This window comes from Rhipicephalus microplus, chromosome 6 (assembly GCF_043290135.1).
Source record: "Rhipicephalus microplus isolate Deutch F79 chromosome 6, USDA_Rmic, whole genome shotgun sequence".
Taxonomy (NCBI): domain Eukaryota; kingdom Metazoa; phylum Arthropoda; class Arachnida; order Ixodida; family Ixodidae; genus Rhipicephalus; species Rhipicephalus microplus.
The window spans coordinates 201,319,095-201,340,475 of NC_134705.1; the positions used below are offsets into that span (position 1 = coordinate 201,319,095).

Consider the following 21,381-nt stretch of genomic DNA (forward strand, 5'->3'; position numbering starts at 1 on the left):
CCCTATCCACATTGTGCCTGCGTTCTTGAAGACGTTCACTGAGGCGCCTTGCTGTCTGACCGACATATTTACTGTGACAAGTGGACTACACACCTTATTCACGTGGGACAAACGTATCTTTATGCTTGGCGGTGCACTCTTTTGGGGGTCTTGCGTCAGAATTCCTGTAGCTATATACCATTCTTCACTTCGGCATTTATGAGACTGGTATTTCGTCCAATACACTCATTTGTTATTTTGTGTGGCCCTTTGTTCTTACAATTACTGTCCATTAAACTAGAAACTGACTCGCCCATAAATGGGTATTGTCGAACTTCTTTTAATCAGAGTAAAATTCGGCTGAAAATTAACGATGTAGAGGTGACTTCTTGCGAACTCACTTAAACGGGTACTCAGCTTTGCTTGGCAACCTGCGAGAAAACGTTTACTCGTTAAGACCACATCCGTAATCATGTAATTCTACCCTACAAATATTGGAAAAAAATAATTTTGGCATATGTAATTCGCATTTCTCGCTTGAGAAAAAAATGATGGCAGCTTGCACTATAGAGGCGCAAGGCTGCGTCACGGTGGAGCTGGTGGTTTCCTATAGCTATATATCCCAGCCTGGCTCATTCTCATTTAAGCTTAAGTAACGTAATAGTTAAGCCACGTGAAACTCGAATATTTCGTATGGTCTTGGCTGGAGCCACACTTAATTTTTATTAGCACCCAATATTATATTTAATTGAAATTGAAAATTCGTCATTTGATGCCCGAATAAAATAGTGCGCAAGTAAGTGCTCTCTCGAGGGGCACAAAGGCCGCCGGTATAGACTTCCTCGGCCGAATGTTGTCAAAACGCAGGGCGTGCAAGACGGATTCTTTCTTGCGGCGCTGTCTCAAAGAAACACGTAACATGCATTACGGCAGTGCGTACCCGTAAATGTTGTACGTGAACAGACGCATATTTCTGTTGAGTCCAGTTACTGTTTCGAGGTCAGCCTCCGCCAGCTCAAAGTCGAACACCTGCAACACAAATGGGTTCGCTATTAAGGTCACGTCCCCGTGGCCTTTAAGACAAGACAGATGTGTGTCCCGCTTTGGTGCCTGGCTTCGTACCATCTTAGCGCTGCGTTCGCTTATAGAGAGATACGTAGATGCAGCCGACTCGAGACGAAGCCACGATGGGTGCAAATATCGTAGTTTAATTTATTGTATTTGTTTGTGCTGCGAAGTTTCTCCTATTTCTTTTGCAGCCATTCAATAATCGTGTTTTGAACACCACGCTTAACGACTCGTGCCGAAATGTAGCTCAGTTCGACGAACAAGAAGAGCGTAAAAGGGCCCATATTTATTCTGCGAATGAATATCCCCAAACCTGTTGCCTGTGCACGCGTATGAATTAGATTAAATGTAAAGGAGCTTCGGCTTTGGTCAATGCTCTTTTTTTTCTTTTTTTCACTGAAATAAGCTCGACTTCCTAAAAATAGGAATAGATCAGGGAACGATTTCTAAAGATAATGTTTGTAATTAAAATTCAATGAGAATTCACAAGGCGATGAGAATTTAAAATTGTGTGATAATTTGTGCATATAATTGCACTGCGGGACTGTAAATAATACTGTCGATTATATGGGAATTTCCCCAATGTATACAAATGCAGATGAGCAATGTTTATTCACACACGTCTTGCTGAATTTGTGGTAGAAAGATTTGTTAAAAACTACAATCGCATATTGAACGGCACCAGTAAGTACGGCCCGACTTATAAGAGGTTCACCACAAAAAAATCTCTCGCGACGGTATCTTCGTCTACCGAGTCTTGACCCACCTGTATTCAGAGCCAGAGTTTCAGCTTACAGAAACTATCCGTAATTGTGGTGAAGAGCGACATCGGTTGCATAAGGGCCCACTGCCCGATTTTCCGACTAAGAATACGCCAATATTTGTTGGATGGTGGTAAAACTTAATTTCCGGTAGTATTGCATGAGCAAAATAGTCACTTCAGTTTCGATAACAATTTAAATGTTGCTTCCAGATGGTTGCGTACGCACGAGATCTACGAAATCTCCTAGCTTATGCCGCCTTTCCAAGGAAGCATTCAAAAGGATTGACGACCAAAGTGCAAGCTACAAAATTTATAATAAATTGCATTTAGTTTTAGGGCCAAGATGATTCGGCTGTACGGGAAAAAAATTAGTCCCATCTGGCAGCGCTTTCACTGGGACCTGCTACGGGCCACTAACCGATAGTTCCTAATGGGCACCAGATGCCGACTGGCTCAAGAATAGTTCCAGCTGAGACCCACTGGCAACTGGAAATTGCTGGGACCAGGTGAAGTGGTTTATGGCAGGATTTCCCGTGGTGACCAAATTTCCGGTGTATGCACGGGACCCGTTGCAAGTAGGTCCCAGTCGGTACTGTTACAAGCGTGCTGGAGTCCCTCGCACGGACACAGGGTGCGTCCGCCATAGAAGCCGGACGCGTCCCTCGGAGATACGCGCGTCAAAGCGGAGCTGCGCCCTCCTCCTCGGGCGTCTCGGCGCTCATAAAAGACCGGCGCATCTGGCGTCGATGATTGATTGATTTGTGGGGTTTAACGTCCCAAAACCACCATATGATTATGAGAGACGCCGTAGTGGAGGGCTCCGGAAATTTCGACCACCTGGGGTTCTTTAACGTGCACCCAAATCTGAGTACACGGGCCTACACCATTTCCGCCTCCATCGGAAATGCAGCCGCCACAGGCGCATCTGGCGTCGGCTGCTCCCTCGTCCACATGTTTTGTACACAGTCTGTAAATTAAACTCTTGTTTCCTACTGGCTGCCCTTTGCCTTTCCACTGCCTGGATAACCCCTGCCCAGTCCGTTGACCCCACGACAAGCTACCGAAGTGACCATGGGTCATTCCGTAACAGTACACATTAGCAGCTGGGCCCCCGGTGAATTGGACTATATACCACTTAATTAACTGCCAGTCTTAACCACTTAACTGTCAGTTCGCATTATTATTGCATCTAACAAAGAAAAAGAGCCCTTAAATTTACCCTTTATTCCATCGGACTCATAGCGAGGGTCTCGTTCTGGCAGACTTGATGCCTTCAGGTGGTATGCGAGAAATTATTGGTCAGCAAGCTGCCAGTCCATAATAAGATCACGTGCTACGTGACGCCAACAAGCAAATAATGAGTGTCCCACACTCGCCTCAATGGCAACATGCGGCGCTTACTGACGTTCCCACGTTAAAATGTACAACGGTATACCTCATATGTGAACGGGGAGATAGCCGCCGTGATAACTCAGTTGGTAGAGCGTCGGAAGCGTTATCCCAAGGTCGCGCTTCGGTCCCTGCCCACGTCAAGTTATCTTTTCGTCCACTTTTCATTCTTCACAATTGCATTACAATTATTTTGATAACATTCCCTATACTGTCTGTCAGCTCGCATAATCAATTGTTCCCAGTTTTTTCCAACATTCGCAATACTTTCGTCTAGGTACCGTAAATGCTGCCCAACAAAATACCACTAAGAACACGAGTCGACATCTCCAGAACTTGGGAGGCCGTCCTTGAATAGTAAATTTTTCACAAGAGTGGAAGCTTGGGCTAGTTGGTGCGTAGTCATATTTGCAAGGTGTTTCAGCGCGCGAACAAAGGAAAAAAGGGACAGGGTAGACAGAAATAGCGCTGTGTTGTGTCAGGCAAGTCGCTCGTCGTGCTCCTGACTCTGAATGTGATAGATGTGTTGCCTAAGGCGTGCAGGTGCTATCGAAATGTAAGTCCTCGAACAAAGTTGTCAATACAGGACGCACTGTCACGTACCTCAAGGCACATTCCTTGTCACTTCTGCAGGCTGACAAGGAGGGTGGTTTTGCGGTTCTTCCTCGATCAATGTTTAAGGTGAAGGCCATACAGGCAATGCAGTCTCTTTTCAACGAGAGTTATAAAATTTGTCTGAATAAGCTTAAGAAGCGTGCGAAAACTCTTGCCGGAGATCTGGGGCTTCAGAAGCTTTCAAAGGCAATAGATAGCTGCAAAAAGCTTAGCCTTGACTTGTTTTTTTCTGCGAAAACGCACAAAATTGACTGCCCTTTGCGGGTCATTGTAACAGAAAGGGGGACCTGGCAAAAGTCGGTAGCACTTTTCTTGCAAGAAAAGCTAAAAAATTTAACAATAGGCGACCCTTTTTTGGTCAAAAACTCTGACGCTGTTATTGACATTATTGGGCGAACTAACACAGGACTCCAGGCAATGTCTGTGGATATTAAGGACTTGTATTTCTCTTTGCCGCATGATCAACTACTAAAATGTGTAGAGGAATCCGTAGACAACTTCGGATCATCAGCGTTCCAAACGCGCACTGGAATTCATAACAGCAGCTTATTAGAGTTACTCAGCTTCTATTTGAAGGCCACTTTTGTATCATGGGATGACAAAAACTACTTACAAAAAAGTGGAGTATGTATTGGTTCATGCTTGGCACCCATTCTCAGTGACATATTTCTAGCACATCAGGATCGTGTCTTGTCAAACAAACTTGATGACTATGTGGTTTTTAAAGTCTGCCGTTTTGTTGATGATTATTTAATGTTGTTGAAATGTGACAGTCAGAATTTTCACACCATTTCCTCTGACGTGTTGACTGTTTTCCGAGAGTGCCTGAAACCATTAGTTTTAACGTATGAATCACCCACTGATAACAACCCGAAATTTCTAGATTTGAAGCTTTTGCTAAAAACCCGACATGTTTGCTGGATGTATGAACCAAGAAGCGGCAAGCCACTTCTGCCTTTCGGCTCAGCGCACTCAAAATTGGTCAAGCGGGGCATTGCTAACCTCTGCCTTGCCAACGCCTTAAACAAGTCTTGCCCCCACATGGTACACCGCAGCTTTTGCTCTACAAGTGGAGCGCCTCAGCAAAGCCGGTTACCCCGCACACGTTCTCGTTTCAGTGGCGGAAAAGCTGGTCACTGTCGTGAAGCGAGGCAACAAACCAGATAAGCGGGACAGCGTCAGAGAGAGCCGGCCTGTCGTACTACCGTACGTGCACGACGTCTCACACAGGCTAAAAAAGATTGCTCGAGACGCCAACGTTCTTGTTTTTTCAGCACCAGAAAAATTGCAGAAGCTTTGCAAACGGGTAAATACACCTCGCGCAACTTCTGCCGCGTGCTCTGTCGCGCACAGGACATGCTACGTCCCATGCGCAGCGGGAGTCGTATACTTAATTCCACTGACGTGTGGGTGCGTCTATGTAGGCCAAACCGGCAGGTGCATAAACGACCGCCTGCGAGAACACCGAAACAATGTGCACAATGTGGTACAAGGGCATCTTGGCATTCATTGCCGAGATTGTGGGTGCACCCCCCTCTTTGATCAGTGCTCTATATTGGCAAGGCACAGGGAGCAACTTACCCGAGAAATTATCGAAGCAGAAAAAATACACGTGCTAGGAGATAAATGCGTAAGCACTTCATCGGTTGCTTTATCCCAGGCTGAACGTGATTACCTGGCTGGGCTTTGAGGCATTAGAGTACCTGTCACACGTGCTGTTACTGGTGTGTAGATCGGGCTTGATTTTTACCTTCATGCTCTGTAATCTTCTTTTTTAGACGTATAAATTCTTGCCACTCTGCGAAATAAAGTTAGTTGGAAGCAGCGCTCTTTCTGTCTACCCTGTCCCTTTTTTCCTTTGTTCGCGCGCTGAAACACCTTGTAAATTTTTCGTATGGCGTTATATTGACTGTTGTCCCTCTCGGCTCGTCTAGCATTGCTGTTAATTTAATCAGTCATTAAAGAGCACGTACTCTCCACCAAGCGCTAGTTGCAAGATCTCGTACATCTGCATTTGTTCTTGTACAACATTTGAACTTCAGTGAGCACTGCAAGACGTGAATATTCACTTTTGCTCGGACCGTAAGTGGGTCGCGAAGCACACGTATGACGACACTTTCCAACGCTCCCTCTTATCAAGGAAAGCATGAGATGCGATATTTCCAATTGAAGCGCCGTAGTTATGAAATAAAAAGAAAAAAATTAAGTCGTAAAGAAAAAAACAACTCACCGCCGCAGGGTACCAAAACAACAACCTTCATGAGCGAGTTGAATGCAGATGTCGTCCAAATACGGCTATGGCATCGTACCAGGCATCAGCTGTCGCCATAATTCCCTGTTTCCTTTCTCTTACATATTACCTTCATTTTATTTAGCTAAGAGAGGATTAAACAAGGGCCGACGGGCGATGAGGTGTACTAACCTGGATGTTTTCTTGGATGTGATCGGGGCAGGTGGCCCGGGGTAAGGCCACGATACCACGCTGTACTAGCCACCGGATCAGGATCTGCAGCGATAACAACGCCTGTATACGGTATTACAGGGTGGCCGAGCACGTTAATTGGCCCGTACATTGATGCAGGCCACCCTTCCACCAGCTCGGCGGTTTCGAGGCCAGTCATTGTGGCAAGTATATTTTTACGTTTACGTTTGCACGTGCGTGCTCTAGCTATTGTATACTTCGATTCAATTGGATGTTTTCTAATCACTTTGGGAGACCATCATTTTAACTAACTTCGGAGTGAGTGCTAGAGGCAATGATAATTTAACCACTGCAATTAGTCTTAAAATGTTTCCAAATGTGTGGCCACCGATTTAGTCCCAAAAAAACTACAGTCCCATTTTTATCAGTTATGGCTTAGAGTGTGCAAGTCACTGTTGCACAAAACTAGCAGTATTTACGAGGACGCGACCCCAAGTGCCGAATTAGCCGAGGGTGCAGCGGTCCATGGCGTATGTCAACACATCTCGTTTTGCGCAGCCTCCATCGCCGCCTGTGCGGCCGCTACCGCGCTTCTGCTGTCCCTAAAGACAAAGTATTGAAAAAATCAAAACTATTTCTTCGTTTCGCATCGGTAATATTCCACACGGAATAAAAAGCTGAGAAAAGATGTAAAGTCGAGGGCATTCACGTAACTTGCTAACGAAGAATGTCGTGTCGTCCTAATTAACAAATGAAAACATAAGGTTAGTTCACCTTAAATATCAGCGCGTTATTCACAGTTTTTTTTTTCTTTTAAAGACCGTAGTCTTTCTTGGGATACTTCAACACAGAAATTTTGGTCTGTCTACCACACGACTCACTGATCTAGCCACCCCAACAAATTTGCCGAGTCATCTTGATGCGGTGGCTGATTTTCATACTTGTGAATATTGTCGATCAAAAAGCAAATATTACGCATATCTGAGGCGCAACATCAATACGTAAGCATTAGGTAATTCTAAAGGCCATACATGTTTCTCACGCTGCGCTGACAATGCGACGCTATGCAGGAAGAAATCGGGTGCTTCCTACGCTTCGCTAAGGCGATACGGTGCTGCCACCTACCAGCGGCTCGGCGTTCTACACCAGCTATCGTTTCCCGACGTTACTGCCAAATGGCGTCCATGTCTTACGCAGCCCCTCCAAAGAGAAGATTATCGTCTTTCGACGACAATCACAGCGAAGCACACAGATAAGTGGTCACTATTTCGTATACTGTGTTGGTTGACAAGCCAGTAGTTATTTTTTAATTTAGCTGAAACATACGAACTACACATATTCTTTTTTGGGATATTTAGCTGCGGCTAAGGCAATGTCTCGTAGCAAGACGCTTCGACCTTACCTGTGCTGGCGTCTTCTTGTAGATCTCTGCAATTTTCTTAATCACGGCGTCTTGAAGGAGGTCGGAATGGCTGTGGTATTCATGAGGCCTGCGACAACGCGAAAGCATAGTTTCCCAAGCCGTGTTTGCAATTATTGGGTTCATTACAAATCCCTCTATCTACAGACAGCATGGCACTGATCTGGACTACACCAGTAGATGCCAACAGTGTGGCGAAGCTTCATCAGATGCGTTTACCCTGTTCCCCATGCCGCCTCTGTCGTTCACAGGCCCAGAAGCACGTGAACATGTGCAGGCAGTGTGTACTGCCAGAAACCACTAGATGTCGACAGAAACTGCCAGGAGAGCTGGGCATCAAAATACAATATCTTACCCACGCTTAACTATATACACCAGATGCTCAAGTCGAGCAATAGGGCGTACAGTTCCTGTGACAATCTTACAAAATTTCCCCAGTGCACCATCGGCTCCATGAGAATGACACGAAGCATGCATAGCTACCCTCACCGGTGTCACGCTCCGGGAGCTGGACATTGCAGAGAATACCCTGACGTCGCACTGCCACTGCACAACAACGTATAGGAATGGTTCGAATTAAGGTATCGTTTTCTTTGGTGTGCTATGCACCAGCATAAATGTCTGCAAGCCGCCAATGTGTAGCCGACGTGCGTGGTGTGCTCGCATCACACACTATCGCCCTGACGTCAGTGCGCCCAAAAAGAAAGCCAAATAATGAGCAGCCATTGTCAGGTTATTACTATCGATTCCCATGGTGGATGGAATCTGTCGGAATTTACCCGGCACCTACTGTCGCGGATCGAGATAACGTAAGCTCGATTCCTGCAGCAAAATTTTTTTTTCTTCAGTATCCGTTAGTGTACATTTTAGCAACGTCACATCAGTGACGGAAGTGACATCAGCGATGTCTTGGTGTACTCCGAAAAAAAAAAGTTTTTGTCTTTAAAAAGTCTTTCCTCAACTCACTTGGAAACTGCTCTGCTTCCGACGGGGCTACCCAGTGGCGCATATGCTGTGAGGCGGATACTATTCTCCTTGCAGAACTGCAGCAGCTCGTCCTGGTTGAGGTACGCGTGGCACTCGACCTGCATGTTACTCACCATGAAAGAAGAATAGAAAGCAGGCCCCGTACTTTTCTTCAACTACCAAGCACCATCTTTAATTTCTGCAGAAGGTCGCTGCGATTACACTATGCCAATATCACAGCGCTGCGTGCCACGCAGACCCTGCCTCTTGTGCGCATGACGGGTCCTTTTTGTCCACGCAGTGATGTACCTATGGCAGCATTACGTAGCACCGACGTCGTCGATTAATTCTCTGCACTACAGCGCATTGCCCACGCGGATACGCAGTTTTGGCCACGCAGTCCGCATTTTCCTTTTTATAAACGGACCTCTCATTGTGCCGGGTAATGCGAATAGTAATTATCATCTACATGAACCGGTACGCGCTTGCTTCGTGCTTTTGAACTTCTTGTTCGCTTCCTTAACACGTGCGCGAATTTGTACGGCGCGGAATACAAAAACTATGACGGGCTAGTCAAGATCACTTAACATCGCGTAACAACTTGTGAAGTAACATATAGGGGTTAGTCAAATTACGTAACATCGCATAATTAGTCAAGTGCCATGACTAGCAGTAGCACGCTACACTCAAGAGACGAAAATCCCGTAATGTCACCTAACTTGTCACGTGACTAGAATTACGTATCACGTCACTGCTCGCCTGACTAAATACATATACGGTGCATGACATCGACGCCAACGGCGAAATCCAGCCGAGAGTGTTCATATAACTGCTATCGCAATAACATCGCGTAACACCACTGTTCTGTCCCCACGTCCACGCACAACGTTGTTTCCGGGCGAGCCCCGAACAGCCCGTATGTGCAGGCGTCCGTTTGACTTCTCCCCCTCTCCCCCACTAAGCAAGTCTCGACTCGCTTCATGATGATAAGGGGCGCGAAAAAAACGACACACAACAGAGAAGAAGTACACGGGACGACGCGCTACTAGCAACTGGAATATTTTATTCAGGAAACACCATTTTATACCTCAGTGACATCAAAATTTAACCCAACGAATCGACCAAAAACTAAAACTACGTGCTCAGCATGCCTATAAGTAACGTTGCAGATAGGCTATCTCCCCTTCCTGCAGACTGATAGAGGGGTGGCTGATGCAATCAGGCCCCTCCCTCTGGATAAAGAGGGCTTCTATAATCTCCCTCTCCGCTGAGCCCAGGTAGAAAGACTTTCGCGCAGGTAGAAAGACTAAGAGACGCGGCGTTTCCTGATAGTGTCTTAGCTGCTGCTTGCGAAAAAATAAAAAAGTCCATTAAGCAACGGCCTGGGACAGGCCTAGACACGAATGTCCCACAGGGAAGAAAAAGAGTGTCAAAAATCCCGTATATCCACTGGCTTTCGCACGGCCTTAAGAGAGTGGCTTCGAGGTATGGGGTGGATCTTGTGTTCTCCGCAGAAAACAAGGTGGGCCGCATCTGCTCAGCGGTTGGTAAGAAGACAGGTAGGCCAAAGCAGTGTGAAAAAAGAGGATGTGCCATTAAGCACGTAAGACAGTTCGTTCCTTGCGCACGTGGTGTTGTATATAGAATACCACTGTCGTGCGGCAAGGCATACATAGGGCAAACTGGTAGATGCCTCAACGTGCGGTTGCGAGAGCACAGCAGCTCTTTAATAGGAAGGCCGTTCACGCATCTGGCGATGCATTGCAGAGGATGCGATCAGGGTAACTGTAAGCCGGTATTTGAGCAGACAACTGTAATCTACAGGCACAGGGGCTCAGCGGAGAGGGAGATTATAGAAGCCCTCTTTATCCAGAGGGAGGGGCATGATTGCATCAGCCACCCCTCTATCAGTCTGCAGGAAGGGGAGATAGCCTATCTGCAACGTTACTTATAGGCATGCTGAGCACGTAGTTTTAGTTTTTGGTCGATTCGTTGGGTTAAATTTTGATGTCACTGAGGTATAAAATGGTGTTTCCTGAATAAAATATTCCAGTTGCTAGTAGCGCGTCGTCCCGTGTACTTCTTCTCTGTTGTGTGTCGTTTTTTTCGCGCCCCTTATCATCATGAACCAGCACCAACTCGCCCAACTTTTTACTTTACTCGACTCGCTTCCCACGGAGTTCGGCCAGGTGTTCTGTGGTTCGGCTGCCACCTCCGGTTGAATATAAACACGTTTTTACCCGTCAAGACAGTCTATGCTTTTTTTGGACCACTGTGCCCCGCGCGTACGTCCACGGGACAACGACAACTACGGTCATGTCAATCACGCACCACCTGGTCACGTGACTAAAAATCGTGTAAAACTTAGTCACGTCTCTAAAATCACGCAACATCGCGAAGTAGCTACACACGTGACATGTTTCGCCATAACCCACGCATTGAGTGTGTACGTTCTTACTGTGTCCTGGTCCTTTCTGCAGGTACCGGTTTTACCTTGACGTATCAACCAACTCGCCCAGCTACAAAGTTTATTCAAACACAACAGCTAGTCACGTGACATATTGCCGGCAAATACCACATAGCAGTTAATCACTCGACTAATGTGACGACACCACACAACGGGTAATCATATTACATGTCTCGCTAAATCTAGCCATGCATGGTAACATTGGTAAAAAAATTAGCATCACATAGCTAAACTTAGCAAACTTAGCTATGTCAAACCATATAGCTCGGCCGATGGTTCCAGAGAAAGAGAGAGGTTAATGAACGAGAAAGAAATAAAAACGACGCTGTTTTCTGCCTCCCATTGCGGAGCCAAGGCTCAGCGCCTTTAGGGATGAAAAGGGGGAAGTAAACATGATAGGAAGTAGAGAAGAGAGAAGAAAAAAGCGAAAGTCATGGCGAGAGAAAGTCTTGTCAGTGCACGAAGCGAAAGCGTTCTTCTATAAGGCAGCGAGCTCCGCAGAAGCACCCGAGGAAGGCTCGGAGGGCTTGCGCCTTCGAGCACGCGGGAAAACTCCCAAGCATTTCCCCGAGGGTGAACATGGTTAAGTGCGAATACACGGGGTGATGCTATGAGGGTATTTATTAATTCGCACTATTATATTTATTAATCACACTATGGTGCCTTTATGGTGTAATGGTTCCTGGGAATCGCAATTTGATCACACGGGGGAGTTTACGTTAACTCACTGGCGAATGCCAACGGATTTTAACTTTTCTCTGGGCTTGTCAGCAGCAGAGAAGGCAACATGCTCAGTAATCCGCTTTGCCTTGCAATACAGGTCTTGGCGATTCTTCTTGGTGAAAGCCCTGCGGTATGCACCGTCTTTCCGGGGCTGGCTCGGGATGATGACGTCACCTCGTCTGGCTGGCCTGGCGAAGCCTGGTTATCATCACCTGTGGACGATCGCTGCTGCATCGAGGAAACAACGCCCCTTCTCATCTTAGCGTCCACGTGGGATCAACGCCGAGTGACGTCGGTTCCCGTGATCGCTTCGGAGCCTTTAAATCCACGGGCAGTCTCATACCATGGCAGTGGGCTTGTCAGCAGCAGAGAAGGCAACATGCTCAGTAATCCGCTTTGCCTTGCAATACAGGTCTTGGCGATTCTTCTTGGTGAAAGCCCTGCGGTATGCACCGTCTTTCCGGGGCTGGCTCGGGATGATGACGTCACCTCGTCTGGCTGGCCTGGCGAAGCCTGGTTATCATCACCTGTGGACGATCGCTGCTGCATCGAGGAAACAACGCCCCTTCTCATCTTAGCGTCCACGTGGGATCAACGCCGAGTGACGTCGGTTCCCGTGATCGCTTCGGAGCCTTTAAATCCACGGGCAGTCTCATACCATGGCAGTGGGCTTGTCAGCAGCAGAGAAGGCAACATGCTCAGTAATCCGCTTTGCCTTGCAATACAGGTCTTGGCGATTCTTCTTGGTGAAAGCCCTGCGGTATGCACCGTCTTTCCGGGGCTGGCTCGGGATGATGACGTCACCTCGTCTGGCTGGCCTGGCGAAGCCTGGTTATCATCACCTGTGGACGATCGCTGCTGCATCGAGGAAACAACGCCCCTTCTCATCTTAGCGTCCACGTGGGATCAACGCCGAGTGACGTCGGTTCCCGTGATCGCTTCGGAGCCTTTAAATCCACGGGCAGTCTCATACCATGGCAGTGGGCTTGTCAGCAGCAGAGAAGGCAACATGCTCAGTAATCCGCTTTGCCTTGCAATACAGGTCTTGGCGATTCTTCTTGGTGAAAGCCCTGCGGTATGCACCATCTTTCCGGGGCTGGCTCGGGATGATGACGTCACCTCGTCTGGCTGGCCTGGCGAAGCCTGGTTATCATCACCTGTGGACGATCGCTGCTGCATCGAGGAAACAACGCCCCTTCTCATCTTAGCGTCCACGTGGGATCAACGCCGAGTGACGTCGGTTCCCGTGATCGCTTCGGAGCCTTTAAATCCACGGGCAGTCTCATACCATGGCAGTGGGCTTGTCAGCAGCAGAGAAGGCAACATGCTCAGTAATCCGCTTTGCCTTGCAATACAGGTCTTGGCGATTCTTCTTGGTGAAAGCCCTGCGGTATGCACCGTCTTTCCGGGGCTGGCTCGGGATGATGACGTCACCTCGTCTGGCTGGCCTGGCGAAGCCTGGTTATCATCACCTGTGGACGATCGCTGCTGCATCGAGGAAACAACGCCCCTTCTCATCTTAGCGTCCACGTGGGATCAACGCCGAGTGACGTCGGTTCCCGTGATCGCTTCGGAGCCTTTAAATCCACGGGCAGTCTCATACCATGGCAGTGGGCTTGTCAGCAGCAGAGAAGGCAACATGCTCAGTAATCCGCTTTGCCTTGCAATACAGGTTAGTAGGTACTTTCCTGCCCCCTGTTATCGAAGTGATAACCGATTCCTGCTGCTGCTGCCTTGCCCACTGTGTCTTAAACTTCTTTTTGCTTGCGTCACACCTATACCTGTTGATCTGTTGGTTTGCGGTGACGTTGAAGCTAATCCTGGTCCTCTTACGGAAAAGGAAATGCTATCTCAGCTTCTCGCTGGCCAAAAAACAATGAAAGCAGCTATTGAGAACGTACAGGCCAACCAGAAAGATTTAGTTGAAAAATTTGGCACGCTAACAGAACGAGTGGATGCCATTGAGCGTCACATGAATAAATTTTCTGCATTGCCTCAACAAGTGAAAGAACTTGAGGATACTATGACTCAAATGCAGCAAAAATTAGCATTCCTTGAAGGTAAAGTTGATGATTTTGAAAATCGGAGCCGTAGAAATAACCTAATCATTTATGGACTAAAGGAATCCCCTAGGGAAACACCTCAGATGCTCCAAGATAATGTCGAGGAAATCCTCGAAAATACATTAGGTATAAAGGCAATTACTGTTGAAAGATGCCACAGGCTTGGACGCATAGTTGAAAACAAAGACAGACCAGTTATTCTAAAGTTTATTGATTATCGTGAGAAGATGTCTGTTTTGAAGGTTAGGCACAAGTTAAAGGGCTCTGTATTGTCCTTTTCTGAAGATTTTTCATACAGGGTTCGTGAGGCACGCAGAAATCTGTGGAAAAGTTCCGAAAAAGAGAGAGAAAACGGTGCTAAAGTTAAGCTACTCTACAATCGACTGAGTGTGGATGGGAACTTGTTCAGTTGGGATGAATCGAAAAATGCACGTGTTAAGCTAAAGAAGAATGAAAAATGACGGGATATGTGCAGTGTACCGTCGCTGAAAATACTAAATTTAAACTGTAGAAGTGTTATTAGCAAAACCACAGAATTAGAAGGAACCCTCCTGGCCTATAGTCCCCATATTGCTATCCTAACCGAAACATGGTTGCACGATAACATACTTGATAGTGAATTTGTTCCGCGGGGCTACCGTGTGTACCGTAAAGATCGTGGGAGTAGAGGTGGTGGAGTGGCGATCCTGTTTAGACAGTCATTGCAAATTACAAAAATGCATGACATACGTAACGTCGAGGGCATATTTTGCAAAGCATATTACGGAAAGACCAGGTACGTTATTGGGGCTATTTATCGCCCACCCAATTCCTCCATGGATGTTCTGGATGAACTACACAACTACCTCGCCGCCCATGTGAAACCTGAGGATCGGATTATTCTAGCTGGAGATTTTAATTTGCCTCATGTTAGTTGGTCATCTTTCTCTTTGCAACAACCTAACTATAAAATTGGTGAAAGAATGATCGATATAGCGTTTTCTTTTGACTTGATGCAAATCGTTGACAAATGCACTCGAATACACGCGAGTTCTTGTTCAATTCTAGACCTTTTTTTCATTAGTGGCTCAATCTCTGCCCAAGCTAGCTGTTCTGTTCTCCCTGGAATATCTGATCATCAGGCTGTGATACTTACGCTTACTAATGTTGTTTTAAAGAAAAATTGCAAGGTGGTCTCGTTCCCAAACTTTTCACGTGCTGATGACACCTCAATATTGGATTTACTAGCATTTGAATTTGATTCTTTTTCGAGTTGCACTGCTGATATTCATTATCTGTGGAAGCGTTTCAAAGACCTTATAAATGAGTGTATTGATAGATTTGTTCCTCGTATTGTAAAAAAATCGAAAGGAAAGAACCCCTGGATTTCTCGGGAAACGTTGCAGTTGCGAAGACGGCTCAAACGTTTAAAAAATCAAAGACGGTGCTCTAAAGACGTAGGTATCCTCCAGCAAAAAATTTCTGAACTTGCTTCTCAAGTGAAAGCAAATGTTGTGTCTGATAAGGAACGCTATTATGGCCAACAACTTCCGAGTCTCATGTCTTCGTCTCCCGAGAGGTTCTGGAGTTTAATTTCGCCTAATACTGTGACTACTGATGTTTTTGTAATTGATGGTGTTGAAACTAGTGATTCATTTGATATTTCTAACGCTTTCAATGATCATTTTAAATCTGTTTTTACGAGGGATAACGGTGTCCTGGAAACATTTGATGTGGCTAGCCCACCCCTTCCGGATATCATCATAAGTGAAGAGGGAGTTCTTAATCTGCTTTTAAAACTGGATGTTAAGAAATCTTCAGGTCCGGATGGAATACCGAATGAGTTCTTAAAGCGCTACGCACAATGGGTTTCAAAGTACCTAACAATTCTCTTTTCTAAATCTCTGAAAGATGGTCAAGTTCCGGATGACTGGGTAACTGCTAAAGTCAAGCCCTTACATAAGAGTGGAGATCCCCATTCTGTTACTAACTATCGGCCGATCTCATTAATTTCAACTTCCTGTAAACTCATTGAGCATATAATACATAAGCACATTTCAGACTTCCTAGATAAGCACAATATTTTGTCAGACTCACAACACGGATTCAGGAAAGGATTTTCTACTTGTACTCAGCTGGTAACAACAGTACATGATTTTGCGCTATCTATAAATTCCGGAAAACAGGTAGATGCAATTTTTATGGATTTTGCTAAAGCTTTCGATACGGTCTCACACAATAAATTACTCTTCAAACTTGATTTAATTCTTAAAAATACCCAGCTTCTAAACTGGATTTCTGGTTATCTTTTGAATCGAAAACAATACGTCTCTTTCAATGAACATTGTTCTCGTACAGTACCGGTTGACTCGGGAGTGCCCCAAGGCTCCGTGCTTGGGCCGCTCTTCTTTTTGTTGTTTATAAATGACATATCACATGATATACCTGTGAAAGTCAAGTTATATGCGGATGACTGCATTCTATACTCGGAAGTTGAAAACCATACCGACCAAATTCATTTAAACGACGCATTTCAAAAGGTCATTCGTTGGTGTGATAAATGGCAGATGTCAGTTAATTTTAAAAAGACTGTTTTCATGAAAATTTCCCACAAACGTACCCCTCTTCATTTTGCATATTCAGCCAATAATGTTTTTTTGCAGGAGGTACAACACTACAAGTACCTTGGTCTTTGGATTTCGAATGACCTAAACTGGACAAGACATATTAATACTGTAATAAGCTCGTGTAATTACAAGCTATTTTATCTTAGACGAGCTCTCAAGCTTTCAACCCCCGCCGTTCGCCTTATTGCTTTTAATGCAATTGTTCAACCTTCTTTAGATTATGCTTCCATAATCTGGTACCCTCACACCAGAAAAAACATTAGCGAAATGGAAAAAATTCAAAAGAGAGCTGTTAGATTTATTTATAACAGTTTCGGCCGCACTTCAATAACACGTTTATTATCAAAAGCCAATCTTTCAACACCTACTCAAAGGAATAAAGTATTAAGATTGAAATTTTTCTTTCAGTTAGTTAAAGGTTATTATAAGTTAGACTTATCACACATACTTAATTTCTCCACGGGATATGCCACAAGACAGAGGCATTCCCTTACAATAACCCCATTCTCCACCCGTAATAACACGTTCAAATATTCATTTTTTCCGAGGACAATCATCGAATGGAATAACCTTAGTAATGAAGTTGTTTCCCAGTCTTCCTTGAATCTTTTTGCTGCGCAGCTCCAGCAGTGAGTGTCTGATATGTGATCCTGCTTTTTATTTCTATCACTGTAGCAATTCCCCACTCGTGACCAACTTGAATATAGCGCTGATTTCATTATATGCCCTTATGACTGTTCATTGCAAACCATTGTCTTTTTGTGTGCATACCTCACCTGTTTTATATTTACTTGTTTGCCGATTTGTTAATTTAGCAAATGTGTATCCACCCTGCTAAAACCCTATGTTAGGGTTGCAGTATTCATAAATAAATAAATAAAATAAATAAATTCTCCGCCTCACGACCCGCTCTCGACGGGAGACTGAGAGAGAAGGCGGGCGCGCGAGAGAAAGGGGTGCGCGCGCAGCTGCACCGAGCGAGGAGAGCGGAGGAGCGAGCGAAGGGGGAGGGGTATAAGGCGCGTTACTGACACCGATATCAGCGTCGCGTACGTGGCTTATTCGGTAGAGCGTCGCGCTGCGGCCCGCCAAGTCCTCTTTCTTTTAAAGATAGAGAGAAGACTGCGGACGCCGCCGACGTCGGTGGATGGTTTGGGGTCGCTTATAAAATGTATTCACACTTAAAAAAGAATGTCTTCAACTGTTGCCGCAGGCAGACCGAGCAGGCGACAATGGCTCACCCATAGCCTCCTTTATGCTCACCATCACGCAACGTTCTTGAAGGAAAGGAAAAGACGCAGTTTCTGCTACCCTATAGTGGGATACACCACAGCCACTAGTGCAAGCTGCCCACTTTTGCGCTGCCGTTTTGTTGGACCCGAGAATAGCGAGCGTTATCGCCAAGACGAAAGCAAATCAGGAGGTGTCTCGCAGCTTCACCACTAGGGGAAAGGCGCATGCGCCGTTCCATATTTGTTTACCTCAGCGCGCCGCTCTGACACGACAGATGCTTGAGCGCCGATGCATGAAGTTAACGCTGACGACGCGTTACGTTGCCGAAGCAGGCATGATTGATTGATATGTGGGGTTTAACGTCCCAAAACCACCATATGATTATGAGAGACGCCGTAGTGGAGGGCTCCGGAAACTTTCACCAGCTGGGGTTCTTTAACGTGCACCCAAATCTGAGTTCGCGGGCCTCCAACCCGAACCGGGCATGGTCAGGACAAAAGGCTACGCCTACTCCGCTTCCGGAAATGGTGGCAATGCTGAGAGAATCTAAAAACAGCAAAGACGTATACCATATAACTGCAACGTTACTGCACGTATTCGCAAAATTCTTGCGGAAGCATATGTTTATATCGTACAAGTGCGCAACTTGTTTCTCACTCAGAAATTTCGGATCGCGCGGTTATTTAACTGGCCTTTTAATTGCAGTAAGATGGCACTGAAACGCAGAACAGCAACTGCTGGCGTCGGTAGAATGTCCAAGATTAGCTATCATCAACTAGCCCAAATTTCTGCGTAAAGAAGTTCATTTATAGATAGCCTACAACGTTTGCCTTGCGAAGCTTGGAGCACTGCAGCGTGCGAAGAGGCTCACCTGCAGAGCGGCCGGCTTTATCGTTGCCATTGCGAGAATCCGGGTCACCTGTTCCTTGTTGAAGTTGCAGAGGCCGATTGAACGAGTCATTCCCATGTTGGCCGCCTTTTCCATGCCCTGCCAAGAGCAACAGCATGTCAAGGGATTTGATTATTTATTCGTTCAACTTTGTTCACTCGTGGTAGCTTGGTAAGTCGAGCGTGTTGCATCTGACGAGAGTGAAATGCTATAGAACACCCGTGCACTTGGGTGTTGGTTGAAGAAGCCCTGTCAAAGTTGATCCCCGACGTGCCTCATCATCGTGTCCTGGAGTAATTATATCTATCATCCTTGAAAGATGCTCGGGATGTTGGTATATAGCGATGAGGTCCATCCGCAAGCAAGGGCCGATTCTCTTACGCGGGAAAGAGTACTGTACACACCTACTTGATTGGAGTACTTGTCTTCTCTTTGATATGTATACGAAGCAGAGATAACGTAAATATTGAATGTTATAAATGCAGCTGTTTTACTGCATAGCACCCCTGTAGGGTCATGTGCGGTTGGCCAACTCTGCCCTCTTCTTGGTATGTTACCTCCCTCCCCCCCTTTTTTTTCTTTGTCTTTTCATTTCATTAAGCTCAATTAGATACGCTTCATCTGTGTAGTTCGTCTTTATTTTTTCGTGTTCCCAACTTCGCAGTGCTGCCTTTCTCTAGGTACTATATAGAGCGATTTACCCTCCACGTGTCGAGGATGTCGGTCTCGTCGACCGCAGGCAGCGTCGCCGACTCGTCCTCCGACATCGGACTCTCGGGAGACGCATCGGAGGCCACCGGGCGGCGGCGGTGCCTCTTCTTGAATGCGCGCTCGTACACCGGGAAGTGGATCAGGAACAAGTCGACGAACGGCAGCTGCAGCTTCCGCAGCGACGAGCGCAGGTACTTGTGAACCTTGTCGCGTCGGTTTCCCTCGCACGGAAGCTTCGAATTAGCAAGGTTTTCAGACATCCGTTAGGAATATATCCGCATTATAAGATTTACTTGCGCTGGCTGTGCGGGGACACACAGTATTTCTTTGCTGAGATTACCGCCCTTTTGAAAATAAATACCATAAATATATGAAGATTGCAGCTACGGAATTAGGAGAGATGCCGAACAAATTAAAACAGTTTGTCGGTTCATTGAAGAAGCTATAGAAGAACATACTTGAGCGAGTCGGTAATTTATGGTCAATAAAGAGAGCGAGAAATGTGCGCCTGGTTTGTGGCTTTTGGTGTGATCCCGGGCAAGTTCGATAACGTAATTGTATAGCGTGTTATACGTATTTTTTTCACGATTCCACGGCGCATGCATCCTTGCCTTACCATAAAGGCTGCACAACAAACAACATCGTTATATGAGAACCTTTATCCCTGGCCCTCACCACAACCCTACCATAACGCGGAGGGCGGCGCACAAAAAGGATAAAGGCATGAAGTCGGTCAATACACAGACCCAGTCTGTATATTAACTCTATCGATGAAGGCGGATTCCGCTATAGTGCGAGGTGTTAAGGGGCTTGACGCGACTTGGGTACGTGGTAGTACTTGTGGCGACCGCTGTAACTATGCAGCACACGTACACGAATGTTCAAATCAGCCAATGGCTGAGTCTTTGCCCTACGATGTAACAGGGCCAGACTGCAATCATGGGTTTTGCCGAGAGAAGAGTAAGCGATCTCTACCTGTATTTGGAATGGAAATTTCTCGTTTGGTTACATGGGCTACTGGGTACCATCTGGCATAGGTGGGAGGGGTCACCCAATGGGGCGGTGCAAAGTCTGCCCCATACATTTACTTAATATGGAAGGGGGCGCTGAAACGAACACTAGCCTTCCCTTAAGGGAATACTTACGCACATCTATGCTAGTTGGCGTAAGAGTTCGCAACGCGCTTATTTGCGCTCCTTGAGGTATAAGCAGACGCGCGTATTGACACGTAGCGGCTTCAGTGCATACGACGCGTGGCACTCAGTAAACAAGCCGTACCTTGGTGACGATGAACAGTTCCTCACGGCTGACCTTCCCTGCTGCGATGACGCGGCGTAGGGCGTTGCCGATGGCCGCCTCGTTGCGGGCCGCGTGCGACGTGTCGATTAACCGGTAGCCGGCACTCACCGCCGACTCAACGACCTTCTCGACCATCGCCGAATCACCCTGCAGGCACCATCGTGGGATACGGCTTAACGAACGTGATAACGGCGGGTGATGGGCATATAAAAACGCCAGAAGGATACCATCGAGTCCGGTGCTAAACAGGTGTCAGGTCGCCACTTGAAGACAGCGGAGTCATTCCATATAAAACAAATCTTCCCAGACAAGCTTCCGGGACAACGCATGCGGATTGCGCCAAGAAAGGCCAGCAACACTCAAATGCATGTTGTGCTGGTGTAACGTATTTATCTAAATTATGGCATCTTGGTACATTGTTGAGATGGCAACATGATAGCTAGAGAAGTTTGCTGTTAGGGCAGGAAATAAATGTGTCAGTGTGCGGTCTGTTTTCAAATAAAGGGCTTGATAGTTTGTCTTTGACGGCACGTGTCGATTCACCTTCTCTATTTCTGCCAGTTTTTTTTCTTTTTTTCCAGTTCCAGATGCGTGTTTATAGATGCTCTGCAGCAAAACAACAAATAAAAGCAACAGCTTTTCCTGTCCACATCTTGTCTCGTGTTCATAGTCTCTGAAGTACAATAAACTACCAAACGTCCTCTCTGCTCAAATAGCGACAGTTACTTCCGAGAACCTGTCGTCGAGTTCAATGGTCTACTGCCGTTA

At 46.3% G+C, this 21,381-nt stretch overlaps 1 protein-coding gene across 2 annotated transcripts; it reads right to left on the reverse strand.

Moving 5' to 3' along the window:
* Nucleotides 1–307: 307 nt before the first annotated feature.
* LOC119168223 (aldo-keto reductase family 1 member A1) lies at nucleotides 308–20,827 on the reverse strand. 2 transcript variants are annotated; one of them, XM_075867603.1, is made up of 8 exons: nucleotides 20,593–20,827; nucleotides 19,305–19,547; nucleotides 18,586–18,702; nucleotides 8,623–8,741; nucleotides 7,639–7,726; nucleotides 6,237–6,320; nucleotides 920–1,008; nucleotides 308–410 (listed from the first exon to the last, which is right to left on the reverse strand). In XM_075867603.1, exons 1-8 carry the CDS (start codon nucleotides 20,746–20,748, stop codon nucleotides 377–379), a joined length of 930 nt encoding a protein of 309 aa, XP_075723718.1. In that variant the 5' UTR covers nucleotides 20,749–20,827; the 3' UTR covers nucleotides 308–376. The 2 variants fall into 2 exon arrangements, with proteins under 2 accessions (XP_075723718.1, XP_075723717.1); XM_075867602.1 differs by lacking the exon at nucleotides 19,305–19,547 and having other exon boundaries at nucleotides 20,593–20,824.
* Nucleotides 20,828–21,381: the final 554 nt, after the last annotated feature.